This window comes from Clinocottus analis, unplaced genomic scaffold (genome assembly GCF_023055335.1).
Source record: "Clinocottus analis isolate CAN_PGR_092001 unplaced genomic scaffold, fCliAna1.0.p SCAF_2, whole genome shotgun sequence".
Classification (NCBI taxonomy): domain Eukaryota; kingdom Metazoa; phylum Chordata; class Actinopteri; order Perciformes; family Cottidae; genus Clinocottus; species Clinocottus analis.
Genome location: NW_027175931.1, coordinates 11,655,731 through 11,672,873, shown reverse-complemented (window position 1 = coordinate 11,672,873; position 17,143 = coordinate 11,655,731). Strand labels below are relative to the sequence as shown.

Genomic DNA, 17,143 nt, shown 5'->3' with positions numbered 1-17,143 from the left:
AGCGTCACATGTGTTTCTCTGCTAACAGGAGGAATAAAACTGACGCACACACACACACAAAGTTATGCACTGCATGACCATTTGTTTCATAAGAAATGCAATTGTATCTATTAATATTTGTTCTAGACACAAGACAGCGAGGTGAGAGGTCAGGGGTCATAAATAAACGTAGCTCCTCACCCAAACTTCCCAGCTGAAGTCACAGTTTCCATAGAAACATTTATTTGAGGCTTTGATGCCTTTGGAGTTCCTTCTGTGACATCAAGGTGCACAGAAGCATGAGTCCATAAAGAGCAGTGGCTTCCTCTGGTCCAGTAAGAGAGGGCTAGACCTGTGAAGAACTCCACCAGTATGTCCGATTCCCGCCAACACACTGAGCGGCTGCTTGAGCACCGTGTCCACACGGCCGTCTGCCGCCTCCCCCTCTCTCTGCTGCTGCACGATGGAGCTGACGGGACTCGGCGAGTTTGCACTTTGTGGTCGAGTCAGCCGGGGTTGAATCCCCAAAGTCAAAACCTGCAAATATTTTTCTCCTCTGCCAAGCGCCACCTTAACGTCGTGGAGGAGTTTGAGTTTTTCAGTGATCCTGAAGGGAGAGCCCAGATTAAGAGCGGTTCAAAAGAATGTTTTCAAAAAGATGTTTACATTTAAAATGAATTACATTTAAGTTTGAGGGGATATGGATGGAGAAGGAGTGTGAGGCACATTTTGCTAGCTGATGCAACTTCTAGGCTGACCTCACAGCATGTAATCACATCCACCAAACTGACCCGATGAAGAACTTCGTCCGTCTACTCTTTTAATCCTGCAGGCTACGATTCTGTTGCCTCACTATATCAACATTGCAGCGTCAGTAGGAGTTCAATCGGATTCTTCGAAAGAGTTTTACCTACTTACTCAATGCATGTGACCGATTTTATTATTTAATTTTACTGTAAATTTAACGTCTGACATGTTATTCCCTTTGACTAGTTTAAGATAAACCTATTAGTCCGCTGCAGCAAAACAAATTTAATTGAAAACTGAACTTTGTTGTAATTGACCGGTGTAGCTGAACAAATACTAATATACTCTTTTTCAACATAGGAAACAGTAAAAAGGTTTTAATATTCAATAGAAACAAACTACAAAAGACTTGTGAATATTGAGTTGGCAGTTACAACTCTGCCACCACCTTCTGGTCATCTTAGGACATTACTTTTTATCAGCTATATTTACACAGCATCCACAAGAGACATAACTTAAAAAAACAAAAAAATAAGCAAATATACAGGATCTTGCTAAATGAAACCAACCGTACCTTGACCAAAACTTTGATGTGAATATGGTAAAGGCCCGTGTATGACAACCATCATCCTTCTCAAAAGTGTCACCAGATGTAGAAAAAGTTGGGATAGTTTATTCGTGTCTACATGATTCCCTGAGGCTGTCCCTTCCCTGAGATCTTTTTGGAGCACTCCAGCAAAGCGTTGTGGATATCTTTGGCACAGGAGATCTGAGACTTAATCATGCCAAGGTATTGGGCGTAAGACATGGACTCCGTCTGCACGGTGTCCGGCTTGGTGGCAGTTGGGACCAGGTTGGGTGAATGTTTGGCGCTGTCGATGCTCTGGGAGAGGCACTCGTATGCCAGCCGCTGCAGAGGAGACAAAATGTGAGTTTGTGTGGTATATTTGAAGCGTAGATGCAGTACACGTATAAATTTTGCTTTGCCTTTGTGGTTTCTTTTTAGAACTGATCATGCTGGCCAAAAGATTCCCTGCTCAGAGGGCCTTACAGTTTATTTTGGAAGAGAGAGATAGAAACTTTGGATGATAATGTTGAGGAAGAGGTTTCAGGAGGATCACATTTATGAAAATTAAGAGTCGGACAATGACTTTGTAGAAGAAGATAAGATTGAGCATTAGCCAGTTCCACAATGACGACGAGCACCAAGACCAACCAGTCAGAAGCCTGCAAGTGAATAATATGGATGATCCAACCGCAGGGTCCTTTGATCTCAGGGTTCCATCCCTCTCACCAAGTGAAATACAGATCTGGGCTGCCTGTGATGCCAATTTCTTCATATTGTTAGCACTTACACGTCTACACAAGGAAACCTGACAGAGGAGCCACTCAGAAAAACCAAGGAATGAGAGTTGACCTGGACATGACTCGGGGACTCAGTGGACCCAACATCACATGCGACAATTTTACCTCACAAAAGCTGTGACAGGAGCTCCTAAAGAGGAAGCTGACCAAGGTGGGATCGATACCGAACAAACTGTCTGAACTCCAGTACACTTCACAGAGATGAGAGAATATGTGGCCAGGAGCAGCACTCGTATCTCGATTCCAATTGATTTTCTTTTTTATTTATTACATTTATATAAATAAATAAAATTAAAAAAAAAGATGCACATGAATTCATCCATGTTATTTAACAAAGGTAAAGGGCAAATATTAACCCATATATGCCGTTTATATTGCTTGTAATTGGGATGACAAACATCTGTGGAGTATTTGATTGTGTTAACAAAATACAACGGGTCCACCAGACCCACAAACACTGGCTAAATATAAAAAATATGAACACCACACAAGGGTTAATTAAAGCAATGCTGTGTTCCACAAAGTAGCACCAACTTAATGTTAAAGTGATATGCCTTTATTAACAGGGTTTAACAGGTTTAACTAATAGTATTGTCATGTAAACAGAACCGACGAGCTTTCTTAAGCTGTGGGGACCAATGTGTGTGTATTGTGTGGAAGTCTTACCAAACACAGCTCCAGTTGATCGCAGAGGGCATAAAACTCCTCCAGGCTCTTGTCAAAGCGCTGAACAGAGGTGTCGCTGCTTTTGCTGAACCAGAAGAAACAAAAGAGAAACGATAATCAGAAACATCTCCCTCCTGTATCGCTGCTTTCATGTAAACGTCGCCCCCACAACCAGCCCACTTACATGCCGTTGTCAATGGTGGTGTTATGGGCAAAATTCAGTGACGCGATCTTCATGACATTCTGAAAGTGAACAATAAAGCGATATGTTTAAGGCACATTGCGGCAGATGTACGTTAGTGTGAACTCGTTAAACCAACTTTAGCTGTTGTGATGAGATGTTTCGGGCAAATGTACCTGCAGACTTTCTTTCAACTGTGGGATGAGCATCTTAAATTTATGAACCGGATCGAAGTCTTGTTGCTGGCTCAATTGCTGCTGTTGTTGCTGTTGTTGTTGTTGTAATGAAGTAGCCTGTAAACCGGACTGAGACATCGGCCCGCCAGACTGCTGCTGCTGAGACGCCATCTTGATCGGCAACTACATGAAACTGGAAGATGAGTTAAATATCCGGTTCGTCGTTTTTCAAAATAAATGTGTTTATGTAACAAGACTCGCTCGTTATAACTGCGCCTCGCCTGGAATCCAGACGAGAGCAGGAGGCCGCTGTGAGAGGCGTTGACAAAAAAAACTGCGATCAAGTCGGACAGTTTTCAGCTGCCTTCAAAGTATTAACAGGAAGTTATAGAATAAAATACTTTCTGTTAGTTCCGATCTGTAGTCTACTTGTAGTTTACAGATCACGTTTGGATTTATTCATATGTGATTTTAAATATTTATATATATATATATATATATATATATATATATATATATATATATATATATATATATATATATATATATATATTCATGTATACATGTGTGTGGAACTGCATCCTCTGTAGTTTTATGTTTGTCTGGGAAATACATTACTTCTGGTTTTGATACATGTTATATAAATGCAAAGCTGTATTATCAACCACACGAGATATGTTTTTAGATTAAACTTGAGACTAATGTAACCGAGCGTTGTATCGGGGCGCATAAACTGTGTAGTCATAAGGAAATAAGGAAACGATGCTCGTTTGTGAAGCCAAGCCGGCAACTACTTTATTATCGTCGTCTTTCTCTTTTTACCACCAACATTTCTCCGCACCTTTCCTTCCGCTTTCCTCCTTCCAAAATAAAAGCCCCGGAAACACAATACAATAGCTTACACTAATAGTCAACAATCAAGCGTTAAGTATTACAACAATACAGAACAATACAGTGTTTGCTGTCAGATCTTAGAGCTAATCAGCGTACACGGACCCGACCCGTTTCCCTTCATGCACTGGGCCAGGTAGTCGGTGGAGAGCTGCTGAAGCGCTTGGCTCTATGCTGTGTTCACACCAAACGCGTCAAGATTTCGACGCGCTTCGAGATTTCATGTGAAGTCAATGCACAGCAGCGTCGAAGCTGCGTAGACGCGTATTTTTCAGCGGGCAGACGCGTAGAAGCAGCACGAACAGCCCGTCGGCCGCAGGGCGAACTCGGGTCGACGAAGGAGTTGAAATTGCCCAACTCCGGCTGCAAAAAAACATGAGTCATAGTTGCGTCAGCCAATCAGCGTTGAGATAGTCCGCTGGTCACCGCCGTCCTGGTGGTGCTGAATCAAACTGCTGCCGGTCAAGCGGAAGAAGCGCTGATAGCGCCTTCATTCAGGCTGTTGTGGGACTACGGATACTATTATATTATGAACCTAGACACCATGGAGTTTATGTACACACGTTTTTGTGACTTCCACAACAAGTATCAAGCAGATCTAGTGGTTATTTCATCTATAGTCTATAACGGACAAGCCACGCCCCCTTTGTGGCGCCGCGATTAGTATTGCTGATTTTGGAGTGAACACATTCTCGACTCGCGTCGAAAAAAATCTCGACGCGTGTCGAGAATTTTATTTTGACGCGTCCGGTGTGAACGCACGATGGCCGCCTCGCTCTACGCGATTTTTTCGCCGGAGTTGGGATATTTGAGCTCACGCGAAGTCGCGCCGCGTCAAACGCTCATTTCGTCCCGCGTCAAATGGGCTGTTCGTGCCGCCTCAAACGCGTCTATCGCGCCGCCCGGCGAAAAAAACGCCTTTTCGCCCCTCGGCGCGTCTTTGCATTGACTTTACATGTAATCTGGTCGCGCGTTGCGTTCGGTGTGAACAGAGTATCGTTGACCACGTGTGCATGACGTCAGAGCAAGGCGGGAGCAAGTCGGATACAAATCTAACTGGCATGCATTGCGCGTCGATTGCTGGCGATTCGATTCTGCGCAGAACTGGCTCATCTCGAACGAGCCCAACCGCTACACACCGTCAAATACATACACTGTATACTATATTTAATAATTTATTTGTTTGCATTTTTAATTATAAATATTCTGGACTGGTTACACATGCACTTTTTTATGTTGACTCATTGTAACTCATTGTGTTCTTTTCCAGTGTGACCCTACTTGTTGTGGAAACCGTTTAATTATATGGTAAAATATAAACAAACTATCATAATAAAAGAAGTGGTTGTAAATAGATAATGTGATATTTTTACTTTAGTATTGGGATGCTTTATATATTACACAATTCGGTAGTTCTACTATTTAAAAAAAATGTTTTTCATAAAGTATTTAATATTTTTTCCCGGGATTTTGAATTGCCAGAAGTTGATCCTTTACAATTTTCTCTGTTTTTTTAAGGCAGCCGCAACAGCGCAGAAGCGGAGGAGGAGGAGGCCCTGCAGCCGCTCTTCTTGCGCAGAAACCCCGTAGTGCAACACACAGCAGCGCCATTCCATACAACAATATCCAAAATGGCAGGAGCTGATGGAGACGACTCTCTCTACCCTATCGCCGTTCTCATTGACGAACTGCGAAACGAGGATGTCCAGGTACGTTAGTAACACTTGATTTGTCATTTATATGGTTTTGAAAAAAACATTTTAACAACGTAATGTTGGTCTCGCGTCTGTTGGTCAGTTAACGCTAGCGAACTAGCGGTTAGCACATACGGCCGAGGCCTATCAAGAATGTTCTGCCGGGCACACCTTCCTTTGTCAATATAGTGGATTTCCTGTCTTTAAGACGTTAAAATTTAACTCTGGAAAAAACGTTGGATGTGTTTTCGCAGAGTTTTTCATAAAAACTGTGCAACTTACGTTAGTTGGTAACACCAGCTGACCCGGTTATGGTTTAGCTAGCTGCTAGCTTTAGGGCATCGTCTAACCGTTAGTGATCACAACAGCAGGGTGTACCAGGCCGCAGTGGGTAGACTTTCACTGATATTGCTTTTTTCTTCGCCTTTGAATGTAACATTAAAGCTATCATTTCGATTCAGCTGCAGTTAGAAACGCTGACTGTAGCCTATTTTACGTCACTGGTTGCGAGCCAAGATTGTTATGTTAACCTCAAATGCTTTCATATTCAATCCTACCTAGGTTAGTGGGGTATAGTGAAGCTTAACGTTAATGATTGTCACTGTTTATTGAATGTGCTGACACTTTATTTTGTAATGCGGGCCCATCTTGTGTACAGTTACGACTGAACAGCATCAAGAAGCTGTCTACTATTGCCTTGGCACTTGGAGTTGAGAGGACTCGCACTGAACTACTTCCTTTCCTCACAGGTAATAAAGTTACCTCGACAATTATCTATTTTCAAAAGCGTGTCACAAGGACAAATGCTGAATGTGTTGTACTTTAAATAACTTCAAGCTGTTGCATCAGTCATTGCATTACATTTCCAGACATCATTATATATATGTTCACACATTTTTAATGAGTCTTATTTTAATCCTCAGACACCATCTATGACGAAGATGAGGTGCTTCTGGCCTTGGCTGAGCAGCTTGGCAATTTCACTATGTTGGTGGGAGGGCCAGAGTATGTTCACTGTCTCTTGGTAAGTCATCAGAGTTTTTATACATCAGTCTGTGGCTTGCATACATGACTTGAATTCAGTTTTGGGGTTGGTCTCATTAGGGGATTTGTAGATTAAAAGAAAACCAAGAAGCTGCATTATGTTTAAGTTATGGATGTCTCTGAAACATACATGTCATGTATTTTGAATAGATGAACATTACCCCTTTTTAACCTTCGTCCTTCTTGATACACAGCCTCCTCTGGAGAGCCTAGCTACAGTTGAGGAGACTGTAGTCAGAGATAAAGCTGTGGAGTCCCTGCGTAAGATCTCTCAGGAGCATTCTCCTGTGGACCTGGAAGTCCATTTTGAGCCTTTGGTCAAGCGGCTGGCCAGTGGTGACTGGTTCACTTCTCGCACATCTGCCTGCGGTCTCTTTAGCGTCTGTTATCCTCGTGTCTCCAGCACTGTCAAAGCAGAGATCCGCCAGTAAGTAGCTTTCTAAACAAAAATAAACACGTTTTATGGTGCACCAATTCCTTATTTGCAATTATGTACATTTGGTACAACATGATGTTATGCAAGTAATTTGATACTTGAGGTGATGCTTTTATGCTTCTCAATTGGTTTATCTATTCAGTTTTTTCCTGATAAAATGTCTGTTATGTCTAGGCATTTTCGCACCTTGTGCTCAGATGACACCCCTATGGTGCGTCGCGCTGCAGCTTCTAAACTGGGGGAGTTTGCCAAAGTCCTGGAACTGGATTATGTAAAAAGTGACATAATTTCCCTCTTCACTGCTTTGGCCTCTGATGAGCAGGTATGTGCTGTGGTCTTTCACCATAATTTAAACTGCTGTTGTACTCTTTGTTTTGCATTTCCCCCTCGCTGTTAAACCCAGGAATGGCCAAATTGATCACATTACCTTTCTCCATCAGGACTCGGTGCGGCTGCTTGCTGTGGAGGCTTGTGTCAGCATTGCTACTCTGCTGCCTCAGGAGGACCTAGAGTCCCTGGTGATGCCAACTCTGCGTCAGGCTGCAGAAGATAAATCCTGGAGGGTCCGCTACATGGTGGCTGACAAGTTCTCTGAGGTAAATAGCAGATTTCTTTCTAAATCTGTCCTTCCGTTACTGGCATGATGGTTAAATGTTAAATTAGCAAAACATATCTGTTGAGAAATAAATCATATTTAGACTTGTCTTCAAGTTATCCAGTTCTGAAGAACCATTTAACTCAAACAATATTGACATGGAGTCATGATTATTTTTTCGCGATGCACACATGCTCCAAGTCCGTGACAAAATTATGTCTAAAATTGTGGGCACAGTTTACTGTCAAGGATAAAATGCACCCTACGAAAGTTATGTTTTCCCTAAAGTTATACATATGCCCATAAGCCAAATGTAATTTCAAACTCTTTATCAGTTGAACAGCTGGAGGATTCTTGAATATCGGTCAAAAACAGTTGATCCATTGTAGCGTTGCTCCGGTTTGACTGTCACAATGTTGGATTCATAGTCAAGCTGCAACAAATACTTCCAAAGAGATGGCACTTCAGTATAGAGTACTTACTATACATTTAGGCTTCATATTGGCACCAAAATATATCCATGAAACTATGTAGTTTCAGAAGCTTAACAAAAAAAAACTCTACAAAATCTTTATATAACTCGGTAACCAATTTAATAGAAAATAGTTTCCTTAACTGGGTTTCTATTTCTCGGGATTGGAGATGCATCATAATAACTTTTCAAGTATAAGTCATTATATTGATTATTATTGAATTTCATTTTCTTTCTAAGAACTATAACTGACAGCAAGAGTCTAGAGAAACTTTTTCTCACCATTGTTCAGAAAAATAAATCCAAAATCAGTGTGAAGCATGAAAAAACTTTGTTATTGCTATTTTATTGAAATAATTAGGAAATAAGTTATTGTTTTTATATTTGCTTATGCCTTATTCGACTTGTAGTAGTATTTTAAACTATTTTAAACTTTGTGTTCACTCACCCTTGAGAAAATTCACACAACCATGTTGTTTGTGTGTAGCTGTGACTTAACTGCCGTCATGTGGCACATTTTGTCTGAATGTGACCCTCCAAAATATGAAACCAGTCGTGGTCGATCAGCTAAAAACTGTCTGGTTACAATCAGCAGTGCTTATTTGGATATTGAGATGTTGTTTTCTCTTCAAATGTAGCTCCAGAAAGCAGTTGGGCCAGAGATCACCAAGAATGATCTGGTCCCGGCCTTCCAGAATCTTTTGAAGGATTGTGAAGCTGAGGTCCGTGCTGCTGCAGCCAACAAAGTCAAAGGTAAGTACCCGCACACGATAATTAAAGTCTTAAACATACGACAGTCTTGCTCAAAATGGCATGTGTTAAATTGAACAACTTGTTTTAGTGTTTTACCCAGCCTGTTCCATCTTTTTTTATTGTTAGAGTTCTGTGAGAACCTCCCAGAGGACAATCGTGAGCAAATCATCATGACTCACATTCTGCCCTGTGTCAAGGTAAGAAATAAACTTTTTGTCTGCCACATTGTGACATTTCTCTGCTGCTTCACTTCTCAGTTGAAGAAGAGAAAACAAAAGCATAGAAACGGCTATCTTTTAAAAAAAAAAAGTTTTCCCTGTAAGAATTCATGCAAGCATGTGGTGTTGTCACAGCTCGATAAGGATCATAAGTTGTCAATATGTTTTACCAGCATTATACAAACTACTCAAAGACAGGAAACTGAAAGTGGGTACACAAACAAATTATATTATACAATTGCATTGAATACTGTGCTCATGATTAGATTCAGTAGGTGTATCCGAAAAACTGCTCTGTAAAATGTTATCTAGATTTACAACACGCGTATGATTCGTTTTCAAATTTTTTACGTTTTATCTTCCAGCTGTGGTAAAGCTTTGGTTTTGTTAATACGCTGTACAGTCGTCCCTCGCTATGTCGCGGTTCACCTTTCGCGGATTTAAATTTTTTTTTTTTTTTACAGCGTACAGTATGAACGTGCATTGTGTTCTGCGCCCTCATTAAAGCTAGGGGACTGTACGGTACGCCTTGTCAATCAATCTCCTCCGTGCAGTGTCTCCTGTACAGGACAGAATACGTCCGGATAATAAGTCAGCGGAGCGGCTCCCGGACAAAGAGGCACGGTCAGAGGACCTCGTAGCTTGATCATTAAAATGAAATTTATTAAACATGTTCGGGCTTATTTTTTAAATCCGCGAAACTTTGAGAGTTTAAATGAGAGAGAAATGTGAGAAAATGTTAATGGCTGTCTGAGAAAAGTGTATAAAAGTGTGTGGTTAGGGGTTTTACGGCCTTAAAACATGTATAATAATGGTTTAAAAAAATAATAAAGCTCACTACTTCGCGGATTTTGTCAATCACGGGTTGTTTTTGGAACGTATCCCCCACGATAAATGAGGGACGACTGTATATTGCCCAAATCCTCTCATATCTTAGCAGTTGAGAAATATTTAACTGGCCTAACATAACAAAAGAAGGGTGTAAACAATAATGCTTTCAGCTCTTGGATGAAACACCATATTGGCACATTTTCAGGAATCGAGATATTTCAACATTGCTACATTGATTACCTGTGTGTTGGTTAGACAGTGAGTAAAACAGTGTCTTTCTGCAAACAGCAGGTGGCAGTGTTGTTTTGGTCCTACAATAAGTCCAGTTGTAGTGCTACTGATCAAAAAATCTTATATTACTCAAAGTAATTTTTATTTATTTATTATTCACTAATGGAAGTGTAGTGAAGGTAGACCCTGAGTAAAAGTATTGGTTCTATAGACAATTTCATTCAAAAAGTACAGATCGGTGTCAAAAAGGGTGATTTTCATTATCCTGTTAATAATATTAACTGTGATACAGAGATATACAGGTAGCATTAAAAAAACACCCAACCTGTATGATATTGATTTGATTAGTTATAAAATATGTAAAGATAATGCTTAAAAATAGATAAAATGTTCCAACTTAAGAGCTTATAATATTTAAACTTCACGTTTGGCAATTTTTACAGCTGTACTGTTTGTTACACACAAGTCAATTGTAGCCTCCCTCTCTTTAGTGTGTTGTTGAATATGAGCCATAGCAGTAGTCTTTACGTTTTGATTGCATACACTCTGTCTAAACCATTCGTTTGTCTGCTCTCTGTCTCCTGTCTCTTACCAGGAACTTGTTTCAGACACCAATCAGCATGTGAAGTCAGCTCTGGCCTCGGTCATAATGGGCCTTTCGACCATCCTGGGCAAGGACAACACAATAGAGCACTTACTGCCTCTCTTCCTGGCTCAGCTCAAGGACGAGGTAAAGACAATGCAGTCTTGTCATTGGCGGCCTCAATTTGTCTGACATTTTACACACAGTAAAATCCTTAAGGGCGTGCTTAGTTTGCTAACATTCACAACAAATGCGTCATGTGAAGCGCCTGACTTTTACCAACTTCATTAGCCTTTGGGGGTCAGCAAATCTTAGGCGCAGCCACCAGATGTACCTGGCTGGATAAGAAGATGATACATGCAGTTGGCAGCCAGACAGAGGCCTTACAATTAAAGGACTGGGTTGCTGTCTAGAGGGAAGCATAAACAAAAGATGGGCACATTGAAAGACAGATTTTTAAGTAGTAAATGTAGGTATTCTGTGGTCAAAGTAAGTCATGTTGGTCATTTTTAGTATAGTTTTTTGTAATTATATCCTTTCATTAATGTTTCATGTGCATTTCAGTTATTTTTGTGATTGTCAGTATTAGACATAACTTTTGAAATGATTTATTCCTTTAGCTGGTAGAGAAACAAATTAGTAGAGCAACGTGTTTCGTGAGTCTGCCTAAAGTTTTAATGGTCTAGATTCTGGAGGAAGAATGTACAAGGGGATTCATCGAGAACAGCATTGGCCCTATGGCATCTTGTCCTATGAATACATTTCCAGGACACAAGTTTGCCTATTGAGATTAGATATGAGTTTGACAGGTGAGACACAAATGTGTATTAATGTTTTGGAAGGTTTGCGGCTGTCATTTCTTCCACTGCTTCTATTCTTGCTCCTATTTAAAGATGGCCTCATTTCCTCACAGCATAAATGCAAGACTAAGAGTGTCTAATTAGATTTATGTCCAAACTGACAGCTTTGACTTGCAAATTTCAATAATTCAAGGTGCTTAGGACAGTTTAAAGGGAGCGAGATGGAGAATGTTCGGCTGACGTGCCATTTATTTAAAAGGGGAATTATCCAAATTGTTACATGCCTTATTTGGCTACATTTATCTTCCCTCTTAGTTAACATCCATGGGTGTGTGTTCAATCATTGTACAGTCTGTGTTTTTTAGGGGGTGGGATATGTGGATACAATTTTGTTTAGCGGTTTTAGGTCTTTTTTTTTTTTTCAAAGTTGAAGGAAAGATCTCCTTTTAAGGCTCTTATAAACCTATTTTCTTTACAGTGACTAAAGTAGCTTAGCTGTAGACAAGAAATTCACACTAAAACCGGTTCTAGAGTTGTTCAGTATATAGTTTAAAATACTTGGTGTGGCTCAGGAAGAATATCGGCAAAAACTCCTCACATTGGATTTCCATTTGTCATATTGTTTCGCACTCCGATTGGCATAAACGACATTCTGATGTAGGTCCCATATCCTATCAAATCCTGTAATATAGTGGCTCCCAAAGGTACATAAAGATCTTAATTTCCCTTCCTTTATGCCGTGTTCACACCAAAACACTTGCAAATATTCGCAACGCTTTTCGCCTGATTTTAATTGCGCGACACATTATGTGGTTAATTCGCTTTTTCGCAACCATTTGCGGCGGAAAGGGCGCATGGCTTGAGCCACGTTACCCCTAGTTACCATCACATAGCCAGGTCACGTTTCTGTAAAACAGTTTTCATTCCCGCTATCGACCATAGAACATTAACAACTATTTCTGTGTTATACACTTGTTGAGGAAGTCCCACAAACATCGGACCATCAAACGCCCCCGTGTCTGGGTTCATAATATTATCCGTAGTCGCACACAGCTCCGACTCAAGGACGAGTGTCTGAAAGAAGCCGCTTCCAGCGCTACCTCAGGCGGACCGTCAGCAGGACGGTGGTGAAGTCAGGGCGGAGCTTCTCAGCGCTGATTAATATTCGCAACGCTTTTTCGCGTCATTCAAGCCGCCCAGCGCAAAATTTGCATCTGCGTCATTGACTTTACATGTAATCTACTCTTTGGGTGCGAACACACCATTAGACTTATTGTTTCTGTTATTCCGCGGGTACTTGGAATGCAGAAATATTGTTTTTTGTCGATCAAAACACTTTGTGATAAAGGCTTGCTGCCATGTGCTTAACACACTCTTAATTTTTTTTGTCACAGTGCCCTGAGGTGCGTCTCAACATCATCTCCAACCTCGACTGTGTGAACGAGGTAATTGGCATCCGTCAGCTGTCCCAGTCGCTGCTGCCAGCCATTGTGGAGCTGGCAGAGGATGCAAAGTGGAGAGTCCGCCTCGCCATCATAGAGTACATGCCTCTGTTGGCAGGACAGCTGGTGAGTCATGAGGTCGAGGAACCCAGCGGAAACTCGTATAGAATGTTTTGAAGGTCTTCTAATTGGCACAAAGCTCAAAACCAGAAATATTGGCAATGTACACCCCAAATATGACCTGATTTGACTGTCGACATCCAGGAAAGCGCTCTAATTACAACATATTCATGTTTTCTCAGGGAGTGGAATTCTTTGACGAGAAGCTCAACACCCTTTGTATGGCCTGGCTGATTGACCACGGTAAATAACTTGTATGGGTTAAAATGTTCCATAATATTAAAAAACATGTAAATATAAACCTACTGTTTTTTAAGAAACAAAAAAAAGAAACATACACTTTCTTAATCCCCTTAGGGAAATTCTTCTCTGCATTTGACCAATCCTTGATTAAGTAGCAGTGGGCTGTCCTGTGAGGCGCCCAGGGTTTTGTGGCTAGACATAGTACATACATTTTACAAGTGGCTGCTTAAACAGAGTTGGACAATATTTGTATTCAATGAATTTAGATTGTTTTTCCAAACTGTTCTATTTTAATGTATCTTCCAACAACCCTATAACCTCCCAAAAATGACTAAACTTCCTGGGGAGGGAACCCTGACGTCCAACCCATGTCATTTTCCAGTTGTGATCATCTGGTTCTCTGTGTCCTCTTTGACACCTTTTTATAATGCATTATTTTTCAACATATGCTTATTTTCCCTCCACACTTGACAATGTTGTATTAATATTAATACCAATACTGTTCTTTTTGACTATATATTGTGTCTTTAGTTTTCCAAATCTCAGAGCACCACTGCACATACTCTGTTATGAATGAGACATTTGGGCGCTAAGGAAGGTTTGAAATGTAGCAAGCTTTTTGCTTTTATAGAAGATGGTGTCAAGTTAATACTTTACTGTCGCGGCCGGGGTTAGCGCTGTGGCACCCTTGCGCAATCTCCTTCAAAGAAAAACAGGACCAAAGAAATCAGCCCAGACAAACTCCGAAATATCTTTCACAAAAAATGTTGTCACTCATATTCTAGTGTATGCCATCCGTGAGGCGGCCACCTGTAACCTAATGAAGCTGGTGGAGAAGTTTGGAGCGGAGTGGGCGCAGAACACCATTGTGCCCAAAGTGCTGGGCATGGCCAACGACCCAAATTACCTCCACAGGATGACTACTCTATTCTGCATCAATGTGAGTCAACTGCAACATTTTCCATTAACTTGCTCTCATGTTAAAGTCCTTGGAGTTGCCCTGAAGGGGTTGACGTCCCATAAAGTTGGCACGTTTTTTGTACCATTTATCAGTATGAATAAAACGGTATTGGTTTGTTTGGGAGTAAAAAGTATTTGCCCATTATTTGTTAAAGCTGTTTACTGCTGGTGACCATCTGTATTGTCTCAGGCTTTGTCAGAGGCGTGTGGCCAGGACATTACCACGAAGCAGATGCTACCAGTGGTCCTCAAGATGTCCAACGACCAGGTGGCGAACGTACGCTTCAACGTGGCCAAGTCCCTTCAGAAGATTGGCCCTGTCCTTGACAGCAAGTATGTTGCCTTTTGTAATTTTGGCATCAAATGGTTTTTCTCCAGAGTGATAGAAACGAGCCATCATACTAAAATCAAGACTCAGAAATGAAAATGTGTTGAATAATTCTCATCCTCTTCGTCCTAAAGTGCCCTTCAAACTGAAGTGAAGCCTGTGCTGGAGAAGCTCGCCACAGACACAGACATGGATGTCAAGTACTTTGCCCAGGAGGCTATCAGCGGTAAGCGTTTTACTCTTTTATCAATATAAACAAATTTTAAATGACATAAATCAAATCTGACATGCAATTTAATCTTAAGGTAGTAAACATTCTTCTTGTCTGTTTTTTCCACAGTTCTGGTCCTAGCGTAACCAACCCCACATGGCTTAACCAGACAACTCCCCAAGACAGGAACACAAACACTTTCACAAGATATTTATTGATGTTCAGGAACAACTGGTAAATGTATAGAGAAAGCTGTAAACGATTGTTTCATCCATTTTTTTATTTTTTGCTTTTGTTCATAGTAGACTATGTCCAGGCCAAGCACAGGCTTCTTCGTTAACCCTTTTTGCTGTAAATGGGTGCTTCAACAAAGGCAAAGTGTGATGAAATTGCATTAATTGGTGCATGCTGCCTAATGTGCTAATGTGCTAGCTAAGCATCGCTATCCAGAACTCCTTTTCACATTCCTCCCTTTTACATCCTTTGCCTCCGGTGTCATTCAGGCCTGGTCATTGCAGCATACCACGTGTCTACGTTAGGGACCTCGCACATGCGGCTGTCCTAGCGCGCCGTACTGCTGCGCTTTTCTCTCAATGCTAGACGCAAACTTTGAGCAGCAGATGGTGCAGCAAGCTGCTTATTTAGCTGAGCGTGCTTCCAAATTATCCCTTTCATAGTTTGATAGTATTTTTCCATGAGATGCTGCTGTAGCTTTCCAGAGAACTGATTGAAAAGTCTGCACAGGTCTGCGAGGCTGTCTTTAATTTTCCACCAGACCAAACCTGTTATTTCCTTGCTGGTTCACAGGCTCGTTCTAAACAAAGCTCTGACAAAGAAATAATGGGGTGTCCATTACTGCATGTAATCTGATGTTCTCAATGATTGCATGTCCTAATCACTCTCAACCAGTGTCCCTCCCCAACTCTTTTCAATCAGACTTGCATGCACCTGTGCACTGTTTGTTCTCTGCAGCAACACGGATTGAATTTGACAAACAAATGAATAATCTCGGCCCACTGTATTATGCCCTTTTCACAGCAGCCAGTTCGACATTTCATAGCAGGGTAAACATCAGTGTAATTGAACAAATTAATTATGGTCTCATTTCATTTAGTGTCACAGTCATTCCAGTGGGCCAGCTTGCCAAATACCAGGACCCGGCACACCTTAAATGCAGCACGGCTATAATTAATGTTTTTAATTGGACCTGTTCACCCTGCGACGACGGGTCAAAATGGCTACTGTGAAAAGGTCCTTTTAGGGACCAGCTACGTCAGGAAGTGTTGTTCATAATTATCTCTCCAAATCTTTATCCCGTAGATAGGGTGGGATTTGGTTGTCGGTTATGATTTCCTTCACTATGTCCTCTGCTTTGCTCTTAATCTTTGTGCCTATGACTTTGATAAGCAGTGGTGTTTTCTTTTAGTCTGCCTGGCTAACTAGTTTTCACCTGTCCTGTAAAGGGACAATGTCTTTCTTTCTTTTTGGGATGTTTAATAAGAGGGTAAAACTAACTCGACTACAGCTATGAGGGCCATGGGGATTAACAAAACCGCTTCCTGTCCTAGAGCCATCAAGTTTCCCCTTAAATCCATGCTAAGTCCTCCACTGTAAATGAGATTTCAAAGCATATGGTCAGCGATAACAAAGGGCACCCAAGGACTCTGCTTACAAATCTCTACACGATGGGGAACTAATGCATGCTTTCAAAGAAAGTGGGATTGGGGACACTGAGTGTGAGTCTAAGTGTGCATAATGTTTAATTATGGAGTTGGAACTGGGGTGGTTATGGGCCTGTTGAATACATGCATCTTCTGTGTTGATAAAATAAACTTCTGTCTTTCCCTGAACTATTTTGTTCTTGAATAAACCTTAATTAATTGTCCTGTATTACAAAGACTGTTTTTCTGTTGAATTCTCTCCACAATTGTGATGCTACTACTGTGTCTTTCTCTGAATAGAGTAACACAAAGGAACCAGTGTAGACATTTTTTATAACCAGTTACTGCTCAAGTACATAAAGGGTTCTTGTCACTGTAATTGCAGATTTGCTCCATGAACAAGCAGCAGGAAAACATCAAAACAACCACTTAACTTTAACTCTATGATGATTTTACGACATTGACTCTAAAATAATTATATTAGATCATTGACTCAGTTGATTGTGATCAACAAAA

General features: G+C 41.0%; 2 protein-coding genes across 3 annotated transcripts; one reads left to right on the top strand and one right to left on the bottom strand.

Annotated features, from left to right (window-relative positions):
- Positions 1-194: 194 nt before the first annotated feature.
- Positions 195-3,347, bottom strand: med29 (mediator complex subunit 29). Its single transcript, XM_068585938.1, has 4 exons — positions 3,115-3,347; positions 2,942-3,000; positions 2,758-2,842; positions 195-1,636 (listed from the first exon to the last, which is right to left on the bottom strand). The coding sequence occupies exons 1-4, from the start codon at positions 3,283-3,285 to the stop codon at positions 1,409-1,411; spliced, it is 543 nt and encodes a 180-aa protein (XP_068442039.1). The 5' UTR covers positions 3,286-3,347; the 3' UTR covers positions 195-1,408.
- A 1,913-nt stretch (positions 3,348-5,260) lies between these two features.
- ppp2r1bb (protein phosphatase 2, regulatory subunit A, beta b) lies at positions 5,261-16,816 on the top strand. 2 transcript variants are annotated; one of them, XM_068584792.1, is made up of 16 exons: positions 5,261-5,313; positions 5,524-5,714; positions 6,358-6,448; positions 6,623-6,723; positions 6,938-7,170; positions 7,354-7,501; positions 7,620-7,775; positions 8,885-8,999; positions 9,126-9,196; positions 10,875-11,009; positions 13,057-13,230; positions 13,407-13,467; positions 14,253-14,407; positions 14,618-14,760; positions 14,890-14,981; positions 15,096-16,816. In XM_068584792.1, the coding sequence occupies exons 2-16, from the start codon at positions 5,637-5,639 to the stop codon at positions 15,110-15,112; spliced, it is 1,770 nt and encodes a 589-aa protein (XP_068440893.1). In that variant the 5' UTR covers positions 5,261-5,313; positions 5,524-5,636; the 3' UTR covers positions 15,113-16,816. The 2 variants fall into 2 exon arrangements, with proteins under 2 accessions (XP_068440893.1, XP_068440894.1); XM_068584793.1 differs by lacking the exon at positions 5,261-5,313 and adding an exon at positions 5,323-5,414.
- The last annotated feature ends 327 nt before the right edge of the window (positions 16,817-17,143 follow it).